This window comes from Molothrus ater, chromosome 6 (genome assembly GCF_012460135.2).
Source record: "Molothrus ater isolate BHLD 08-10-18 breed brown headed cowbird chromosome 6, BPBGC_Mater_1.1, whole genome shotgun sequence".
Lineage (NCBI taxonomy): Eukaryota > Metazoa > Chordata > Aves > Passeriformes > Icteridae > Molothrus > Molothrus ater.
In genome coordinates, this window is record NC_050483.2 from 28,730,509 (window position 1) to 28,753,696 (window position 23,188).

Here is a 23,188-nt window from a genome sequence, read left to right on the forward strand (position 1 = left end):
TACTTTTCTGCAACATGATTTCATAAACAGCACAAGACTAACTGAATAGATTAGTAAAAGTCTAAAACATGCCCTACCAAAATGATATACTGGAAATTGTGTCATAAAGTCATATTCTAAAGGTTTAAGCCAAATTATTGTAGGATTGCACCTTAGACTAAAATAGGATAATAATTTTTTTTTTCCACATGCCTGTGATAAACCAAGCATCTCCTCAAGGTACATTGGGTCACAGCTCTCCCACTCAACTCAAACCCTTATGCAAGTCACTTATTACCACAAGTAATAAGTGCAAGTTTGCTTATTACCACAGAACACCCTACAGTCAAGAGGACACCATATAAGCTGAGAAAAAATCGAAGTCCTAAAGGTTTGACTGCTCTCATGCTCCTACTTAAAGGGCAAACACTACAAGGTGTGAGAGGAGAACTATACTAAAAACCCTTGAGGTGCAGACTGTAGAGCATGAAGACATGTGGCATCACTGAACATGTTAGAAACACACTCCTATGCTTACTGCCTTTTCCTTCTTTAATTTTTTAGGGAGGAGACAGGAAAGTGAGAAGGCAACATAATGCCAGTGTTGCCCTTCAATTCTCCCCAAAGTACAGAACAACTCTGCCTGTGTTTACTGTGGTGTTGTCACAGCAGGACTGTTCACAACAGCTCACAAAACAAGACCACTATTGATCAGGGCCATATGAAGATCTGGAGCCCAATCTCATTCCACTTGAGCCATGGAGTACCAAATCCAACGGTGTGGAGAAGAAAGAAAAACAACATTACTCTTTTTTAAAGAAACTTGTGGATTTGGTGTCAATAAAATGCTGAGCAAAGTAATGTCAGGCTGTGTGCCCAGAAACACATCACTTAATAAACATGAGTAAGAGCCTGGGTCTGGACCTCCCTCTTGTGAGCTGTGGCACAAGCCCAGTGTTGTTCACCCCGTGACACAAACACAGGGATCCTAAACTAAGCAACGTGGCCAAAAGACCCAAATTCATTATAACAGCAGGACCCCAGAAACTGACAGTTTTGCACAGAACCACCTACATGAATTAACTGAAATCACTCTGTACAAAAAATTACTCCATGTTCCACAAAATACAGCCCAAGAACCATTTCATTACAATACAGCTTATGGAAAAAATTATCCCATCCGTTCAGCAAATCTTTGGTGTTGGTGTACACAGCAACACTGACTCTTGCCTTGGCTGCCACAGGTTGTCACCTTAGTGGTTTTTCTTTCTGAGCCTTGCAGAAGTGTCTGTATCCTAACTGCAGGGTGGACATGCCAGAGTCCAAAGTGCAGCATTAAGTGGGGTAAACTGGCCAAGTCACCTGAAAGATTGGGCTCTCAGAAGGATGCATTCACCCCAACCCTCTGGTTATCAAGTTAGTATTTGCTGAAGCCAGTCCCACAGTACCTGAACATACAGGAGTTTTGTTCTGTACAGAAGAGCCGCTAATAGGTTTGCCATCAGGTGTCACACACCAGCAGTATCCAGTGTAGGTATGGCACTGCACCTGTTTAATAAAACAAAGAGCAGGCATTTCATTTCTCACTCTATCACCAACCACTTTATTATCATTCAGCATCTTACTGAAAGTCCCAACCCAGAGGTATCACAAACACATGCTTCAGAGCAAGAAGGTCTTACAGAAGACTACCTTGGATATCATTATCTTTTCTTCCCTCACCACCCCCCCACACCCCAAGAAAGATGATTTCTCCTACTCCAACTCCTGCAGCTGAAACTCAGGAGGCGAAAGAAGTTACAAGTACTCATCTGAGAACACTTTAGTTGGGAGATGCAGCAGTTGTGTCTCAGCTCATTCCACCCTCTGCTACATCCCACTTACTGTTTACTATTAAAAACCTGTCCTGCTGCATCCCAACTGGGTTATGCAAAGGCCACCCTATCCCAAATTCCATAGCCACTGCTTGAGAGCAGCATCTGTAGGCATTTCAGAAGCATTTTGTTCAGTAATGGCTGGAAAAGTGCGATACTGACTTGGTTAACAAACCTTCTCCAGACAGATTTAAGCTCTGTTGTGTTACTATGTCAAACTACACAGCAGGAGCAAGATCCAACATGCTAGCTCCTCATATATTGACATGGACTTAAGAACATTTGATGAATGTTCTAGTGAGTCAAAAGGTACACAGTACAAAATTCATCTTGATTGACTTTAAAGCTCTACTTCTGAACTGAACATCTAGAGCTGCCCAGTTCCTTCCTTCACCACAGAAAGACACCAGAATTATGAATTCAGATACAGAACCTCTCAAATAAGGGTAAGTTCTGATCTAGCAGACTGATCTTAGTAACATCTATGGCAACATTAATTCAGCACCACTAAAATTTCATTCAGCCTAACAAATCTAATGACAGCCTTTGCCTCAGCTTCCAGAGTAGCCAACAACTGGATGAAATTCAGGATGCCTTTGACATCTTTGAGATAAAAGTAAACTACCATTGTACAGGCATCTGTGTAAACACTAACAGGTCCCAAAATTCTTTCTAACAAGCATACTTTCAGCTGGAATTAAATGTGCACATCAGTACCTTGAAATGGTATAGAAGTGCATCCTGTTACTATAAACTAGAGATGGCTCCTTCAATACATTTCTGGAAAAAAAGACATTAAATGGAAAAGACCATTTCAGAAGCTGCCTTTTTATTTTACTTGTAAAATGGATTCTGTTCCTTCTCTCTTTTTCCAAACAAGTTCACTGAAACCAATTTCCAATTCCAGTCCTCTTCACACAGAAGAGAAGAGTGATGGGGTGTTTGTGCTGGTCCCCTCATTAGGGATCCTTCAGAGCAAAACCAGTCATTCCCCCTCGCTGACAGCTGGCTTCAATGCCCTAAGGTAGCAAAGTTTGTACAGAGACTTAATGACAGTTTTTTTTAAAGGCTTTGAATATCACATAAAACATGATCTAAGAGCAATTATAACACAGTACGTCGTGTTTATCTTGGGTTTTACTTGTTTATCTTGGGTTTTACTAAAGTGCAAATCAATCATTTTGCCTCAAGCATTTACTTTTAGTAGCCAAAATCAACAGTCATCTCATGTACCCATGTTACTGCAGTCACTGTCACTGCTATTTGCAGATTCATTTTTCTTCTCTCAATATATCACAATACTGATGGCAAATTACTCTAAAGTACTATGACTATAATAAACAATAATCAAGTTAGAAAATATTTGTTATTGCTCAATGTAATCAATTGAACACTCAAAACAAATGTGATGGATCTGCTTGGGTTTAGGTTTAGAGTTTATCTTTGCTGATCACACACACACACACACACACACACACACACACAAGACTGCATTCCCAACAGCACAAGAAGCTGCATTAATTGTAAAAATCCTACCAAGGGATAGAGCTAAATGCCAGGATAGGGTCTTGAATTGTAGGGCAAGACTATTCCATGTTACGTTATATAAAAAAACCCAGTGTACCCAGCATTTAAAAAACTCAAGTAATTAGTCACTTGATAGTCCTTTAGCCAAACTTTCGGAAAAATAACAAAGTACATGGCAGAGGAGTAAAAAAAAATGTATTGACACTAATTCAGGACAGATGCATTAAGAGTATGTTATGTAACACATCTCAGTGGAGAACTACGAATTACATATGCTCATTTATGGAAGCCAAGCACATTACACCCATAAAAAAGTGAATTAAGTTTGTAAATAACTAGGCTAAGAAATGCTAGTCTTCCTTGGACTGGTATCCCATGACCTTTTCTTCCCCCATGTTGCCATTAAGAAAAGAAAGAAATTGCCATTAAAAAAAGGAAGGGGAAAAAAAACATCTGAGACTGACAGCACTCAGCACTTTCACAACAACCACAACCACATGTTTTACTGCAGTACCAAAGGCCTTCCCTTCTACAGATAACAGCTGCAATTAAAGCTCAGCCATTATCCTAAAGGCCAGACAGCTAGCCATGAAGAATGGGCACTGCAGAAATCTGCAGAATCAGTGCAGTTGTTTTTCCTGAAGGTCTTCACACTGAGACACCTTTCACCGTGATACCTGACCAGGTCTCAGTACAATTTAGGGTCATAACAGCAGTGGCCTACAGCCTAGAGTTTGCATCTTAAAGGCTAGGAGGGAAAGTAAACTCTTCATCACTTACATAATACTGTAAGAAAAAAGCATAAAGGCAACAGCTGATCCAGTACACTTTGTAAGCACTGTGTGTAAACAAACATAAAATGCTGACTATTTCAGAGCACCTCCAGCAATGGATATCCAAAATTTGGGGGTTTACTTTAAAATTTTCCATTGACCTTACATTTGAGCTTTTATTTCTAAATAAAATTTCAATTGTCAACCCAAAATTGAACCTCATTCTCATCCTACTCCCAAAGTAGCGAGATTTTTAAACACTTATCTTCAGGTAAGTAAGTTTGCAAGCATGACAGATGTTTACTGCACAGATCTAATCTTCAGTTATTGAGTTAATTTTGACTCTATCAAAATACATGTTAGAAAAAGCGTGTTTGACTTTTTTGGCTTTCAGTCTTCTAAAGCTAAGCATCGAGGCAGAGGAAATACAATCTTATATATAAAATACGATCTTATATACTTAATAGACTTGATTGTTAACCAAGCTGCAGTTACAGAATGCGCCTGTTACAGCTGGAAAGGCACACGACAGAATTTGGTATCTCAGATTAACACACAACAGCTGTATTGTAAGTTACATAATAGGAAATCAGATAAATAAAACCTGTAAATCATTTGAGGTCTTCAGCAGATACCCCACTAACATCTACAATAAAAAAAAAATCCAATTGCATTTTAAAGCACTACAAGCAGCCAAATCCCTGATCATGCAGAAGGACACCATTCCTATTTTTCATGGAGAGATAGGTCATCTTACCTGTGTCTCAACTAAAAGATGAAAAGCATGAGGGGCAAACCCAAGAAAAATTGCTCCAGATCACCACTCCCCAAATTAAAAGTGTAGCAGCAGTTTCTCTATTCCACCCTGCCATTACAACGTGCAAAATCAAACAGCAGCCAATACACTGGCCAAACACCTGCTCTCATAAAATTCCTTACAATATGTAAGAAAAGAGTAGTCACTGGGTGATAACTCTGCCTCTTAAGTTCCTCAGGGGGAAAAGAAGCCATTCTTTGGGTTTCTTCAGTATCTCACTGACAATGCCAGAATCTGATTCCCAAGTAAAGCTTCTAAACAAGCAAGCTTCTACAGTAAAGCTTCCACACAAGCAAGCAGCATCCCTTTATAACTATTTAACAAATGAGGATCAAGGGGATGTTGCTCAGATAGAAATCGGAAGTGAGAGAGAAATCATATACACATATGATGGAGAGAACAGAGGCAAAGCAGCAATTCTGTGATGGCTGAAACCAGTTTCCATGGAGTTACAGGAAGAGGTAGTTGCCTGCAATGGGCTTGAAGGAACCTTGGACAAGCACTGGGCTGACAACAGGAACACTCAGACTAGCCTCTTACTGCTGTTCAGATGAAATGTTTAGCAACCCATTCCTATCCCATCGCAGATCAAACAAACATTTCCTGGGTCCTTCCACAATGGAAGGCAGAAATGAGAAGGGAAGAACATTCATTCTGTATTAAAAGCTATACTTCTATGAGGAAAGAAAAAACACCTTCAGTTTTTGAATGGCACTGCTGAGGCTAAGGGCAGGAAGCAGAGCTACTGACTGCATTCACAGCACCAGGCAAGGCTCCAAACCCTGGTTGCATCCAGGTGCTGCTTGTAAACACTGTGAAAACAGCTAAATAAATAGCTCCAAGCCAGCAGGTCATCCAGTCTGACGCAGGGAGCAGAAGCCAGTGTGATGCAGCAATTCTTTAATCAAGTCTTTCCTTTGGTCAAGCCTCTGAGACTCAACTAGAAAGTCCTCTGAACCCACGTTAGTGGCATACAACCACACACTGGCCTGATGGCTATTTATCTTAACTCTGCATGGTGATCTGCTGCTCTGGTGCACAGTCTTGCTGTAATGCTTAGACCCTGCATCTTGTAATACTTTTTGCTACATTAAGAGTCAGCTGATTATTGTCAGAAGCCTGCCTTACCTTTATAGGCAATTTTAGGGAAGCTATGAATTAGTCTGCATCTTGTGTTTAAGCCTCTTTGGGACTGCAGCCCCTTAAACAACTCTTGTCACTTTTTCTGTTCTCCACTCCTATTTAGTTCTTCACAAATGGTGTTGTGCAAATGTTCCCACCAGGGCTTTATGCAGCACCCACCTCCTTCAAGTCTATGCACCACTCAAGAAACGCTTCCTCCATGGGAATTTCACTGTTCATACAACCAGGAAAAAAAATGATCTGAAGCAAAAGAATCTTAATCATGATCAAGGGCATTCCCATCACACACGCTGGTACATAGGTTATTTTTAGTTCAGGAGAAGGGTCCTCAAGAGAGGCTTTCTGCTTCTGACACAGAATGTGACACTTTGAAGCTAAGAATGACCTTACATTGTCACTTCCCATAAGTAGGTCCACTCTTGCTTTAAGAACCTGTTCCTTTGCTATCTCAACTGGTACTTTGAAAAAACACCATAAATAACCAAAGTTCTTACCTCCTTACCCACTCATGGTTTATCTTTAGCACAACATACAAATGAGAGATACAATGAAAGCCACAGGAAGAAGGCAAGTGTTTAAGTAGCAAACCTGCAGAGCAGTATTCACAGAAAGCTACAGCTACCATCATTTATAGAAGGGATATCTTTTAATAAAAAAAAGCCAGAACTACCTACCATTTAAAAACCAGATGCTTTTTAAAGAGTTTTTTTTAATCTAGCAAGACAGACCGTGTTCTTCTGAAATGAGAGGTGAATTCTTTGAGAGCTTAGTATTGCTGGAATCTGAGCACTGAATAATGGAATAACAGACAGCATCCGGGAACGAAGGATATCTATGCAGTACCTTGCTGCATTAAGAAGTGAGTTTGTAATTCTGCCCAGCATCATGCTACACTAGCCAATACAGAGGAGCAGACTTGGATCATGAAATCACACTGAAGGCTGAAAGGAGTCCCCACATCTTTAGAAAGGGCTGTTTGGGGAACCTGGGAGAAAACAGAACTTTTTATGTGCATTAGCATAGTGTAGAGTGAAACTACTGGTATGGACAATAATACAGATCTCTCTCTCCAAGCAGACTTATATTACAAGATGTGGCAATGCTCTGGAAGCTATCTGATAATGCAGAACTGCTCTGACAGTCAGCCCCTCATTAGGGGGGCTGACTGTCAGACCAGTCATAAGACCAGAGGTTTGACTGATGCACTCATTTTAACAGAAATCTCAGTGCTACATCATAACTGTACCAGGAGCCAGATTTTAAGAACCCTAAACTCAAAGAAACTTTCCAAGGAGATTTGTTCTCAGTTTTATGCAGACTTGTAAGGAAAAGAAACCACAACTAGACAGTAGAAGGTGGCAGCAAACAGCAAGACATACCACAAAGTCCCACAAAACTACACCCCCAAGGCAGGATTAACATTATTCATGTTCATATTAATCTCTCTGAAACAGATCCCATTTAAAATCTCAGCAACCTTTTCTGAAAAACTGCTTGGGGAAAAAGTATGAAGAACGCAAGTCTCCCTCAGCCTGTGGCAACAAGCCCAATGGCACTAGGCAGCAAAAGAAAGTGTGCAGAGTACCCACTAGTTCCTGTTGTTTATGAAGAACAGATCACAGCAGGTTAAGTGCAGCATGGAAAAGGAATGGCATTTATGGAAAATACAGAATACCAGCAAAAAAGGCAAAAGTCTTGGGAAGACAAACTAGTTTTAGTCATGGTTAATTCTGCACAAAAGTGACCTCAGTTTTCTACAATTAATCAAATTACTCGTATCTAGCAAACATTCTTATGTTGTGAATAACTCAAATTTTATCTGCCTGCTTATATTACTGTGGGCTAAGTGTAGAGAGATTTTGTTATAGGAAGTTATATTCCCCACACAGACTGAAACAAAGACATAGCAATTCCAGAGGAATTAATCTGATTTGCTTCCCCATTTACAGTCATCCCATCATGCCTGCAAGTGGCATCACTTCTTCATCCTGCAAATGCATGCCCCATTTGTAGATGCCTAAGTAGCACTAAAAGGGGACTTGATAAGATCTTTGCAATACATGTACTCAACAAGGGAAGCAGCACACATGTTGCATAGAAACAGTTACGACAGCCAGTGAACTGACAAGTGCTAGCTCCTCTTGATGCAGTACACAAACCCCATTATAACTAGTCATGCATAAGAAAACTGGAAAACTGATCAGCTGAGCAACAGAATTGGTGGCAACACTGATTTCAGTCTAAATTTCACAGGCAATCAAAACCAGACTGGTCATATAAGTGTTTTAAGACATGCATGATGTCTCTCTACAAAAGGGTTTAAATGCAAGCCAAACTAAGGCCTTTGCCTTTAGGCCCTTCTCCCTTTCACCCTTGTTGCCACATCTAACTATGGTAGATCCAGCCCTGTGGGAAAGCAGGAGGAAGTAAGGTGAGCATGGTCTTCCTCCTGCAGTCGCTGCCCACGTGGCACATGCTCTGGCAGAGGAGCTGCGTTCTCATCAGCCCCATCCAGTCCGCAGTGCCTCCAGCCCCAAATCCAGCACTGAACTGGCTACAGCTCCAGCAGCTGGAAAGGGCAAACTTGAGCTGCTTTCAGAGGAACAGCCCCACTTTCAGTGTTTACCCAGAGTGACTGCAGTTTAGTTTTAATCAAGATAATTATGATGAACTACAAAAGCAACGGTTCAATCTAGTTAAGGCCAAGCAGGTTCTCTGAACATAGATACTACTACCTAATTCTCCCACATCTGTACCGCTCTTGTTTTTCAGTCCTACAAAAATTTCAAGAATTCCCAACAATTAATTAGTTAAATTAAATATCAGACTCTTGAAGTCTGATGGCAAGGACAATGATGTGGGTCTGAATACTACTGTGTTCAGTTGGCTCAGCAAGATGACCTAAAAGCAAGTAATCTACAGCTTGAATGAGTGCTGTAGCAATTCAGACATTTGATATTCTAAATATATGCATGCATCTTTGATCAGAATTTTTCTTCTACATAAAACTCTCTTTCAATAACAGTTACACAGAAAGGGGGAAGTTGTTGAAGGAGTCTCCCTAGCCAACTTTATTGACCCTGAAACGTGTGCATCTGCTTAAGACTCTTGTTAGGATGGGGATTCCATGTTGAAGAGCACAATGGGTATTCTCCCTAGAAACTTAATTGAGAGATGCTGTTCTGTTGTAGACTTCCCATCTGAGATTTTGGAGTCTAGATGGAGCAACATTCAGGTATTGAACCAGAATAAACTAACAACAGTCCAGAGCTGACTTCAGCAAGGCCTCAGGGACTTCACAAGAACACAGCCTCCCTGTAGAGCAGAACCCAGGAGCTTCAATTCTCTGCACAACAGATGCAGTATCAAAAAATACCTCCACCAGATGAGATCTATTCATGAGTTGCTGGAAGCAAAACTGTTTAGACTGTTCACCAAAATTCTAGTCTTTATTCATCTTTTTTTAAATCAAAATTTAATTTGTTTTGACCAGAAGCTAAAGGAAATATTTGTCTCAAAAGCAGCCTGAAACTAGTTAGCTTTCTTGGACATTATTTTTCACTTAAATCTTATGCAGGGACAATTACCTTAAATGCTGCAATATAACTGATGAAGCTGGTTCATAAGGTATGTGGAACACAGGGTATTTTTATGAACCAAGGAATTATATGAATTTCAGTTAATTCCAGATACAAAGAGATCAGAGGCTTCCTTCATCATGCCAGGTAAAACAAAAGCACTTTAGTGTTCACAGATAGAACTGAATGGAGGAAGAATGTGAAATACCACTTGGCTGCCAACTGACACCACACAGTTTTTGTAAGCAGTTTCATGCTGTCCCTCAACTGGCAACCAGCACTGGCTAAGGAATGTGCCAAGGAAAAGTCCAGCAACTTCTCCACAATCCAAACACGGGTACCAACCTTCAAAATAAACCTGTCTGAAACAAAGCTTTATCATCTATACTATCTGTCCAGCCTTATCTTTTATAAGGATAAAAATTTCACCTACTTTCTCTCCAAGAGGTTGATGGACAGACAATAGACATTTCAAAGTTTGCTTTCCTTACCCTTTTTTTCTTGAACTATGAAATTTAACATGGAACACTTTGTTCCATGTTGGCTCACTGTGATAGCTTTTATAAACATTAGCCTCCAGTGCCAACATAATCTGAGAAGCTCTACACAAAATCAAATTGCAACAATTGAAAATGCACTTAAACTGCAAGAAACTGCAGCCATCTTCTCTTATCCCAACCTTACTATGATGGTCCACACAGTACAGAAACAGAATGCTGCTCTAAAGAAGCATGCAGAGTTTGCAGGATGAATACAACTTTTTCCACATCATCATCAAAAAACAAAAACAAAACAAAAACACTCCCACACACCAGATAATGGGAGGGTAAGACTGAGGGGAATAAAATTTTTGGTGGGTTATCACAAAAAAAAAATCTTTCCTCTCCTATCCCCCCAGGCATCACAAAATGTTTGAACCAAATCCAAAGTTCTCTGCCTTTCTCATCTTTTTTAAGCCAATATTGATTCTGTCTTGGACTTTCTTTTAACTTCAGAAGACCCTGCAAACAACCAATATATCCTAAAATTTCTCCAAGAAAGAAAGTATCTAGAGCAGTATGAGATGTATGAAAAGTATGAAAAAGGCAAAAAACAGTCTGTGATTTACCTAAACCCACAAAGTTGAGGTCACAGGTTTTGTAGGTTGCAGGTTTTTAGCTTTTTAGATGCATGCAAAACTGAGCAGATAGCATGAAATTGTGTCAGGAAACTGTGCATGAGCCATTTTTAACAACCAGTTCAGTCAGCACTAGGACACTGCTCAATATGCAAGGGGTAACAGAACCAGGTATCACTCTTCATTTCTACCCTGCTCTGGCAAACTTCAGCAACTGAACAGTGAGGAATCAAAAACCCAAACAAAACAGTCTCATCTCTTCTCTGCCAGTCCTCCAAATCACTACAGGATATATATCACAAAAAGTAACCAGCAGAAGGAAGAGGCTGAACAGACTGCTTTTTCTCCTGGGATAGATGAAACAGAGGTAAGAGCAGAATCAGCTACATCCACCCTGCTCTGTGTATGTAAGCCACACCTCTCTTTGCAGCCCCTCTTCATGGAAAAATTGACCTCCCCTGCAACTGTTTTTTTTTCTATGCAATGCTGAAAATTAATGCCATTTTTTTCTGTAATACACTGGAGCTGGATGCTATTGCATATGTGTGTGTCTTTTAAGGTATTGTGACGGAATCAAAACTTCTGTTTGGTTAACAAAGTTCCCAGCTTTCAAATTTTTACCCAAATAACTGGGTCAGAGTGTGCACCCACTCTGCTATCATCACCTGGCTCACCCCTTAACACTGAATCTCCCACAGACACCCGAAGCCTGGCTGAATGAAGCAAATAGAAATTTTACCTGCATGAAAGATCCATCCTCATTGCATTCTGGGATGAAGACTGCTTCCTGAGGCTTCTTTGCCTGTTCCAGTGCTTGAGCTCTCTCTAATCGACACTTGCTTTGGCCAGCATCTACAAAGAGAAAAGCAAAACTCACATTGCAATTTGGCCTCTCCAAAAGCTAGCAGATGACCCACACAGCTGCGAGGGAAAAACCCCCAAAACAAATAAATATGAAGTATAAAAGACCATTACCTGCACATTCACAAGGTAGATATGGAGTTACCACTCATAATCCTAAAGACAAATATGAACCCAAACAATGAAATTACAAGTCAGTTAATTAAGAACTGCCTAATTTCCTAGCCAATAGTTTTTATGGTCACCTGGAAGCTTCTTTCAACCAGTACTGGAGCACAATGCCCACACAATGAAATGCAATTAACAGCCTGAAACTGGATGGCTGAGTATCACCAAATAATTCAGGCCAAGCAGTGAGCAGTGTGGAAAAGAACTGATGACTCCCTCTTCTCTGAGTAACTCTCCCAGGAAGATACTAAAATAGCCAGCCATCCATATGAACTTCCCCCTCTGTATGGTTCAGATGAGGCAGATACACCATTTTCTGTGCTGTCCTGAAACCCAGCTTTTACCTCTAGTCCCAGTGCTTACAGCCAGGTGTGCATTACAACTTTCTCATATCAGTTACTCACTTTGAAGAAAAGAAAAAAAATTGCTCTGCAAGCAGAGTTTGAAGGGGTTAAGATCTCAGTTCTTACTTCAGATGATGGCAAAGTGTAGCATGACCTTAACCCCTTCTAGGTGGAGCTCACGGTTACAGAGCATACCCAGATAAGTCTAACTCTAATGACTGATGGGTAAAAAGAGGGAAGTTCTGCCCTGCAGAGATCCAGATCGACTCAGTGTTTATATTTTAAAACATCAGGTCTAACAATACTGCTGTTCAGTCTAGAAAGAGAAGGAAAACAGTGAACATCTGTTTCCATGACACTCTGACACCAGAACTAGCACCTTCTTTCTTCTCCCATGAATCCACTGACCAAAGATTTTTAGTGCAGAAACTTCAAAATCTTTTAGCAGCATCATACAGTGAACAAGTTTCAATCCTCATTGTACCAGGCATGGAAATCATATTGGTTAACAAAAAATTCCACTGGATCCCTGAAGATCCCATTCTGTTTCATCAATCACGTGAACTTTGACAACAGAATCACTAATACCAGCATTAAATTAGAAAGTCAGTCTGGGTTCTTAGAGCAACTGAGTTCACATTGTTTGGCAATAGAAGTAACTTCCATCCAGGCATCTCTAGACACAGAAATCAATGACAATGCTGTAACTAGTTTTGATAAAGACAGACCACAGCTTTCAGGCTGAGCACTTTATTTATACATCTGATGACTCAAGAGATTAAGTTTTTGTCAACACAGTTTCATTTTAAATAGATCACATTACTTCCCAAGAAGGATTTCACAAGTCTTCTGAAATTATGAAAATCAAACTGTTCTCTCTGGAAAAAGAATGATTCAGGGCAATAGTATACAGTAAAGATGCCAGCTGCTTCGGCTCTGCATTAGAAAGCAACAGTACCTGTATCAATTCTGCCAATGACCACTGAGCGACTACAAGTTGTTCACCTCACCCCTGTGTGACCTTATGTCACTTCTGATCCTATGTCACTTATCTTTAGACTAATTTGTTTGTTGGGTGTTTGCAAAATACCAAAGCATATGGAACTTTGATCTCAGGTGGGCCCACTATGCACCTGTATAAAGAGTGAAATTGTTACAGAATAAAAAAGAATAAAATTTACACTGTATGTTTTTTCTAGTTTTCCATCAGCTTTGACATGGAATTTCCTTTTTGCCTGCTTGCCAATGTGACCAGATGATCAGACCTTGTTTGCACATCTCCAGTGGAGGATAGTCCTGCCAACTGATCTTCCAAACGTGCTCACTCTTTCAGCTGAAAAGGAAGAACTTGCAATGCTTTTAACTGGAACACCTATCACCTGCAGATCTCCTGCTCAAGCTTAAGAATCTAACCTTGCTTGGCATGACAGAGGACATTACTACAAAACCAGATGGTGTGCCTGCACTTTCGTTCATATCTGCCTGACTGAGAACACTTTCAACTTCTGCTTCACAGGAGACAACTAAGTAGCAAAGTAGCAAAAAAAAAAAAAAAAAAAAAAAAAAAAAAAAAAAAATCAGCGTGGATTATGGAGATGTGCACTTGCAAGGAAAAAAGAAAAAACAGGTGTGAATTTCTTACATGACAATCAAACCACAAATTCCCAAATGAAAGTGTTTTCTAGTCTCTATATATGAGGATACAAGACTGCAGACAGGCATTTCTGGTTCCTCTCCCGAACATAAAACAGAAGCATAAAGCACTTCCATATACCATCTGCTTTAGTGCTGGCACACTCAGAACTACACGACTGAAACTGAATGCATCAGCACTGAGCTAGTAGAAACAAACATTTTGTGAGATCCCCCACAGTACAAATACATTAGAAGTCCAGGCAGAAGGGAAGCTAAGCCATTTCTTGTCCAATTTGTCTAATCAACAAAGAAACATGCACAAGATCAAGGCCTTACTTTCAGAAGATAATATAAACACATCATTGCTAAGGCTACCATGTCTCTCCTGGCAATTTTAACAGGCCTTTATAGATTGAACTCTCTACTCCCACCCAGCAGAGCACACTTCAGAGCACACCACCACCACACCACAGTGTTGAAGAGCTCATCGTTGTTGCAGCATCTTCTGCACTTCAATCATTGGCTCAAGCAGTGACTCTTCCCAAATTGCTGCTGAAGTACAGAGAAGAGAGAGTTTTTCTCCTGTTGATGAACACTCAGGACTGATTACTTCTCCCATCCTCCCTCACTGATTTCCAAAGGGCATGCCAGTCCTTTTACAGCCTTGATTTGGAACATCTTTATACCACGCTGGGTGGAGAGGTGCATGCATATTGCTATCTTTTTTGTCAGTCTTCCACAGATCAGTTCCAGTAAAAACAGTGCCTTTAAGATCAACATTTACCAGTTTGTTTTTAAAAGGACTGTCAATCCTTCTCTTCCTCACTCCACAGGCTGGTATTTTTATAATGTTTGCATCAACATGTGATTTCAGTGAGATGACTTCACCTTGCTATTTTTGCTTTGTTAATTAGAAAATGTAAAGTATTACATAAGTGCCAAGTGTTTAAAAAGTAACTGTCAAATAGCTCACCCCAAATAAGATGCATTGCAAATTTTACTAAAGCCTGATCTTATGATTGTAGGTTCATATACCCTATTCTGCATTTTGACTGCTTACCCAAGTGTTTCAGCACTTTCTTGACTGTTTTTAGAAATGTTATCTGGAATATCAAACACCATGGTTATAAACCAGAATGGCATTAATGCATTCCAGTTTCATGGTTCAAGCAGACTAAATTGGACACTTTTCCCTCCATTACATTAGGTGAAAAACCAAAACAGCATAACTGCTTTTGAAAGCAGACCTGCTGAATTTTACTTTAAATATCTTCAAACTTGGGACAGATTCACTGTAGCTCAGAAAGCTGCCTTTTAAAGAAAATTAATTCTCAAGCTGGCAGCTGGCAACGAGGAGATTGTTAACGACAAGTGATATTTTTGACATCCCTGGCCTAATCAGCAGAATGCAGGTGCACATAATTTGGATTTTGCAATGATATTGGCTAGTTACCATGGCTGATCTTATCCATGAATAGTTTATTCAAACAAGACCACCATGTCCCTCATAATACACACACTGCACTCCTGAACAGGCTCCAAGAATTCCAGCAACCTCTCTTCAACAGGCAGAGGCAGAATTGACACCATACAACATCACAGTATAAAGACCCGAGCTCTCCTAACAACACAAAGTAAAACATCTCCAGGATTCACATAACACTAGCAGCAAATCAATACAATGCAACCACTAAAATCTATTAAAGCTACTTAATTTTAATTCTCCTATGTTTGTATCCAAAGTTCATATAGCAAAAATTGATCCAACTATTTTCATTTCCATTAGGTAACTGTCTCATACAGGCCAGGTCTGCACCAGACATGAAGCAGTTCAGCTACACTAAAGTCAGCACGTTCATACCCATCTCCTCAATTATCTGTGTATTTGCATAAAATAGGCAAAAATGGATCTCAGCAAACTACAAAAACATGCCTATTGTACAGGATATCAATCATTAGTCACTCTCCTCACTGTTTTCCACTTCATTTGGGCCAAGTGCTACACCAGGAATCTGAAACTTGGTCACCCACAGAGAATGGTTCGTGTTGGTAGGGACCACTGGAGGTCATCTTGTCCAAACTTCCTGCTAACATAGGGTGCCTTGGAGCATGCTACTCAGGACTGAGTAGAGACAGCTACAGATATCTCCAGAGGAAGAGACTGTACAACCTCTTTGGGCAGCTGTTCACGCAGCTCTCAAACCACTTCACTGTCCACATGTCCAGTCTGCACTCCCTAAGCTTTCCTGTGAGGATATCATAGGAGAGGGTGTCAAAAGCCTTCCTGAAGTCCAGGTGGACAACACCCACTACTCTTCCCTCATCTATCCAGCCAGCTGTCCCACCATAGAAGGCAATCTGGTTGGTTAAGCATGACTTCCCCATCCACACTGACTACTCCTGGTCACCTTCTTGTCTTCCTTTCACATCAATGCACTTTGCTCCTTTTTTGATATCCATATTGCATTCCTACTCCAGAGTTCCCTAATTTATTCAGAACATGCCTAAATTTGCAAAGTGATCACAAGAGACATTTTAGATTTTACTAACTGCTGCCAAGGAAGGACATTCTTACTCACAGTCAAGGGAGAATAAAGCAAATTTGAAGACAAAACACATGGATCTAGTGAGCAGACAAATTGGTTTCAAAAATTCATCTCCGTCCAACAAAAATAGTAGGTAGAGAAGATTATCTTCAAATAATCCACCAGTCAGAAGACCTGCCTTTCAAGCACATTAGCCAAAAGCTGAGTTCATTTACTGTGTCTCAGGAGAAAGGCTGAAGGTCCTGCTACAATCTCCACCAGTAACTTACAGATGGGTTCACTCTACACAGTGACTTGTGATAAGAGCAAACTCTGTACCAGCAGACTTATTAATCCAATTAATAAATCTAAAAAGAACTTTTAGAACACTCCCGCATAGTAATTAAATAAGCCAAAGAAGCTCCTAGAAATCAACCAGTTCACACAGAACTTAAATGTATTCTAAGCCACAGATACATACCAGTAAAACAATCACTGCATAAATGACTCTTGGCAAGCTGTCAAGATTAACAAGTATTTGTCCTTCACCCCCGCAAAGTTGTGAGGTATAACTCTTATTTAACATCAGATATTATGACGCCTCCTGAGAAAAGATTCAGGTAGCATTGCTTGGCTGTGTATTTTAGACACAGCTATAGCATCTGGAACTATTCTCTAGAATCCCATCAGTGAGGCTCCATTTGTCAGGGATGCCATAATTTGATCGCTTTAAGCTACTCCTGACTCTTAACCCTTTGTGATGCGTGAGGGTTTCGAGGGAGTCCAGATAACTTAGCACTGAAGGAATTTCATTGAAAAGCACATGAGGAAGCTAGCAACAAACAAGTGCCAAATAAGGGTTATAGCTCCCAAAGGGCTGGCAAGATTTCATCTTTAAAGGTCCTTAGATTCTTGAGAGAGAACAGAGCATTAACTTGAATCAAAAAGGTTCTGTTCTCACTATGGAAACCATTCTGTTTTCCTTGGCACAAGCACAGTTCAAGCCATCAGCATATACACTGGAAGCCTATGATAATCTGGGCTGCAGAACTATGCCTTGCTATCCACAGGATACTTTCTCTTCTACTTATTTTAATCGCCTGCTGTTTTCCCCTTTCAGAGAGTGAAGTGCAAGTTAAAACTTCTCATTCCATAAGGATAAGCTCTTGGGTGCAGTATCTCTCACAACTGTATGTGACTGAGCTCAATGGCCCTTGGGATCCCTTACACTTCCATGGGAGTGCTCCTGTAGAGCATGTGTCATGCAGGAGGAGTGAAGGCTGTTTAGGGTATACCTAATGTCCTGCTGCAGCACAGGGTGCTCAAACACTGTTGGAAATACCTTCCTTTTTGCAAGTACACAATACAGACCTGGCCAACAGCCTGTAGTTCAGCACAGCTGTCTCACAACTGCCCGGATTTGCCAGCAACTGTGATCTTTATGCACTAGAGGTCATGTTCCTAATGCAGCTAGAAAAACAAAATACCTTTCAAGAGCTGCATATATGGAAATTACCAGCTAGGTTAAATTTGCATGTGATAGTTGAAAGAATATTCCTACTTCACAGGGATTGGCAGGAGCGTCAGTGGGTTAAAAGCAAGATTTGCAATTTAAAAACACTCCCAGGCTGTTAGGTACTGTATAGTACCACAGGGTAAGAGGAAAAAGGAAAGGAGAATGCAAGTTAGCTTCAACTAAACATTACAGTTGCATCAGAAAGCAGAAAGAAAATATACCTTACCTGTGCCCAAGACAAAAAAAAGTCTCAGTTACTTCTTTGGGACTCTGGAATCACAATATGCAGTAGGCCATGTAGTTTGGGAAGCAAATTTTGTCTACTTCCATAGACAGTTTAGTATATGGATGTACTGCATTTCAGATCTCATGTTTTAAGCAATTGAACAGTGCCCGTTCATATGCCAATATCAGCTATGGAGCTGCTTATTTAAAACAGCCTGCTCAAGGAATGAAAGAAAAAACAGGACTCTCACTATACTGCCTCTTATTGTGACACTCAAAAATGCATCACTTGCAAGAACAATCCAAGTGCCTCTCAAGCTCTGTGAAGAAAGGTTCTGGGTTTCCAGTATTTAGAAAAAAGCCTGATTCAAAGGCCTCAATCCATACTACGGGAGAAGCTGCCATAAACCAACGCAGCAGTGGTGGAAACTCAAACAAAAAAATCATATGAGTAAGTTTTTTCCAATGAGAAACTGTTTAAAAGAGAGCAATATTTGAAGTCAGGCTCATAATTCACCTGAACTATAAAGTTTGTCAAGACATTGAAAAGAGTTTTCCATTTTATATCAAGTAATTCTAACAAAGATACATTTTTACAATAGTAAAAAAAGCCTTTATAACTAAATTCCAGGCTTAAATGAATTCTTTTTATCCTGCCACATGGATTTTAATGATTTTGTCCTGTCACCTTAATCCACTGCCAAAAACACCTGTGCCATCTGCCCTCTGAGCTAATTGTGCTCTCAGAAAATGGACTCCACTTTATTTTTCACTTCATTGTAAATGCAAATCACTTGTGTGACAAGAAACTTTTTAAAAAAGTTATTGGTGTCAACTTCATCTTTAGACTAAGAGCTGAATTGAGGGGCAGTATTCACACTGCCAAGTAGATGTGTAACCGCAAATGTTAAAAAAAAAATCCATGTAAAGCCTTGCATGCACTGCCTTCTTAAATAGGTCAGCACAGAAAGGCTGTGTGTGTCTTAAAAGGGACTAGACATCTAGTATGCATCAGATTCTTCCCCACTCCAAATTCCTGCCAGTCAAAGGTGTCTTGATTCCTCATCAGCACAGGTAGCAAGAAGAAGTCTGCTTTCAGGATTTGGTTTTGTACTTCCATGGATCCAGCTGTTTCTGTCTGCAGAAATGTATTTCAGCCCTTTTCCAGTGATGCCTGTGGCTCCTGTGCCTTCTTTCATGATAATTAGTCAGCTCATACTCTATTGCCCAAACCGAGACTCAGACACCCCCATGCTTGCAGGAATGCACAATTCCAGCTCAGATTACTCTCAGAGCACGGTACTAAACTCAAAGGTCTAAGAATTCAGTTTCTTACAAGGTCGGCCCCCCACTTCTCCTCCCAGAGGCATTTGGAATGCACCTACCTTTGCAGCGGCCGCGGTGTGCGACGCTCAGACCGGGCTCGCGGCACTTGGCTCTCTGGTAGTCGCACATGGACTCGTACGTTCTGCCGTCAGAGGCGCACAGCGGCTTGGACTGCGACCGCGAGCAATGCAGGTTACACTGCGGGTCTCTGTCACGGTCGCTTATTAAAAACTGAAGGACGTGGAAAAAGGAGGGAGAGAAAAAACAGTGGTTTGGTTTGGTTTCCCAAAACTGAGCATGGTGTATTTTTTTCTTTACAACACAATACGACAATAACAATACGACTATAATGCATTTTAAGCTGCCTAACAAAGCTGACTTTGCCTGAAGGGAACTTTAAATGAAACACGTACATCTTTAAAAAATATTAACAGTCTAGTCCATTCTTTTTAATAAAATGGAAACATTACTCACTCTGCCTCACCTCTAAAAAAGTAAGATGTGCAAAGCCAAACACAACCCACACGGGAAGGGCAATACTGAGTCACAACAGCCTAGCTTGCCCAGTGCTGTGCCACAAACAGTATCTGGTACTAGACAATTTTAGTCAGACACATAAAAAATTTATCACCAAAGATGGAGAATACAAATAAACTATCAAGATTGGCCTTGGTAGTTGAACCATGCATGTTACCAGTTTTATATCAGTGATGTTTTTGAAAGCATTGTTTATATCATCTGTGAATACCACCAACTAGAGCATACCTGCACACTCCCTAAGTCACCTTTTGTTCCTTCCTGATGACACCCAGCACAGCTGGCAACTGCACTTCATGCATCCCACAATCTAATTGCACACTAAGTGAAAATCTATTTCCTTTCAGAAGTTTGAATTTCTATCATCTTTCTGCATGCCTCTTCTTCCTGGGCATTCCATCATGATGCAACCCATTTTGTACAAATGTGGCATCCTTTGCCAGTCTTGCATAGTCTGAAAAATCCCAACCTTCCTACTTCTTACCCAGACCACTTCTCTCCATATCATGATCACTACTGTTTTCCTTGGCATTCTGCCTTATTTTTGGTGATGGGGAAACCCACAATGCACATGAGTCCCCACCTTTTGTCTGCTTGTTCCCTGCAAATCCCAACATCTGGAAGGAGTTTACTGCTGTACCCTCAACTCTACTCTGAACTGCCTATAGGGACACCCAGGTCTCTTTCCCAAGTTCATATTGTTTTCCTAAGGATCCAAACTGACGGTGATCTTTCCATAACTACTTGCTTGCAGAAATTTTTGGCAAGTCATGATAGTAGCAGCCTTTTTCTCTTTCCATACTACCCCACTTAGTGGTTTGTCAGACCTTTAATTATTGCCCAAACCCAATCACTTGCTCACAGGAAGATTTCAGAGGATTCTTCAAACAAGTTCCATGAGGATTAAGCAAATAAAAGGCAAGTCAAACCTGCCTTGCACTTCCCCATCCTACCTCCCATTTCTACAGCCCCTTGCAAGCCTGGGGGCACCAGAGCTGCTCTCTAACACACTGATATCCCAGCCCACTGTCAAAGCAGTTCTGAGCTCAGCAGTTCAGAGCTGGCTGGCAAATGGGCACTGACTGACACCCTGCCTGCATGCACAAAGCCACAGCTCTCCAAGTGTGTTGATAGCTGGATGCCTTACAGGGAAGTGTGAGTCACTACCATAATCACCTTGGTGTTACAGTTTCCTACAAAGCTGTCTACTCTATGCTTTGAGGTTAAAACTGTTGAAAAAACATTGCCTGAAGCCTAGTTTGGGTTGGTTTTTTACCCACTCCAAGAACATGCATCTCTGAAATTTGGTTGCTGGTAGGTTTTTTCATTACAAAAAATTTTTCTCCCCAGTTAAATGAAAAACAATTGAGAAGTTTTATATTTTCATACTGTACTGCTGGATCTTTTGAAGACTAATACATTACTAAACCCCCTATTTAAACATGACAGCTGGGAAAAGTAAGCAAGGTTTGCATTCGTTTTACTTTTGGTGGGGCAAACATTTTTTAAGATCTCCTCTGTCACAGACTTGACATATTTGTTACAGCACAGTGTTTTTGAAATGTTTTTGTTCCTTTTCTGCAACACATTCTATAACCTGGCAACACCTGCTCCAAATGGGAAATTGGAAAATTTAATCCTGAAGGCAATTTTAAATTGTTTATAGAGACCTGGACTAGACTATAAAAACACTGTAAAGCTGGACCAGATTTTTTTCTTTTCAATGGTTGGACTATCACAACTTAACTTGGAATTGCTCTGGCTACAGTAATGTCTTTCTGTTGCCCCCAAAATGCAAATATTGGTAGTGACTGTAAACATTCAGCAAAGAGCAACAGACTGAAGATGCTGAAGCCTCCTCCCAGCATGGGATGTCAGACACTGTGTGTATAAACAGACTTGCAAAGCAGAGCTGCCTGATAGGACAGTATGGTGCACATGCAACAATTAAGTATTCAATTCAACACAGGAGCCATTCTGGTTTAGAAGGAACACACAGATCTCCTATTTATCACAACTGAAGACTTGAGTTACAGACATGAAACTTTTTGCAAATTCCTTGTCAGAAGCTGAGTTCCACAGGTATGAGTTAGCCAGAGGTTCAACAAGAAAATCTGGAATACTGGTTCTCATCATCAAACACTATTACCAACTTATTGATAGTCTTCTTGTATCATGAAAACTCAAGCCTTCTACAGCCTGTACCAAAATATTTAGTATAGAGGGGACTTATACATCAAGAACGCCCCTTTATCATTCTAAAGAATAGAAAGTTGTTCTTAGGGCTGACAAACAAGTTAAACCTAAGGCTGTGGAAGAGCTTTCCTCAGGTGCCTCCTTGCAGACAGAGAAACAACTCGACATTGATTAATTATGAGGGCCTGAGGAAACATGCAGAGCACCCCAATGCAGTCTGTGAAGTTCTTGCCGACCTAAATTAAGCCAAGAATCATGTTATTAGAAAAAAAAATTAAGAAAATCAAAGCCTTTTTAGCATTTGTAATTTGGATTACAGTAGGGCGCCCACACAGCATGTTCGGTGCTTTCCAGACACTGAAGATGCCACACCTGCCTTGCCCAAAAAAGTTAATGGTTTACGTAGTTGCACAAGATGGTGCTTGTTTTGTTCAGCTAGATTGTAACTGTGAGTCTGCATTAAATTCAAGAAGGATCCAGGATCACACCTGTCTGATCAGAGTTCTTCTCACGCAAGCAAACCACGCTGCCAGAAAGGCCAGCAATATCTCCAGGAGATCTGAAGGGCTTCAAAAACTCCCCTTAAGAGTAGGGTACCTGCTCCACTGTAGCTCACAGCCCTTATCTTCGGTCAGCAGCGCTGACAGCAGTCAGGTATAAAATGGTGGTTCTTTGTCCCCTTCTAGCAGGTAAGCATTCAGGCTGCAGAAGTGATGGTCAATACAGACCACACACAGACATTTAATATACTAAATGCTTTGAGTGTACATCTCCTCCTACCCAGCAGAAAAAGTCTTCCTTGAGCATTTTGCTGGTCTAAGAGCATGACCTCCACTGTAAGCAACTTCAGCTGCATGAAGAATGGATGAATGCTAAAACTTGTGTACCGTGGGGAGACCCCTTGGTTCTGTAATTTTAACAGCTAGGACCACAATCCATATACAGTCAGTTTGATTTTTATTTTATAAATCCTACTTTTATTTTAAAAATTCTACAGGCACTGCTTTCCCAAGGACACAGCCCTGCTCCATAAGAGCTGCCTGGTCA

General features: G+C 40.6%; 1 protein-coding gene across 8 annotated transcripts in view; it reads right to left on the reverse strand.

The window, feature by feature from the left end:
- Positions 1 to 23,188, reverse strand: part of SMOC1 (SPARC related modular calcium binding 1) — a 163,755-nt gene that overhangs the window by 68,104 nt on the left and 72,463 nt on the right. For all 8 annotated transcript variants that reach the window (XM_054515114.1, XM_036383533.2, XM_054515113.1 and 5 more), the window contains 3 exons: positions 19,468 to 19,639; positions 11,548 to 11,660; positions 1,428 to 1,527 (listed from right to left, as the gene is read on the reverse strand). In XM_054515114.1, coding sequence (XP_054371089.1) covers positions 1,428 to 1,527; positions 11,548 to 11,660; positions 19,468 to 19,537 — 283 coding nt within the window. In that variant the 5' untranslated portion in view covers positions 19,538 to 19,639. The remainder of the gene's footprint in view (positions 1 to 1,427; positions 1,528 to 11,547; positions 11,661 to 19,467; positions 19,640 to 23,188) is intronic.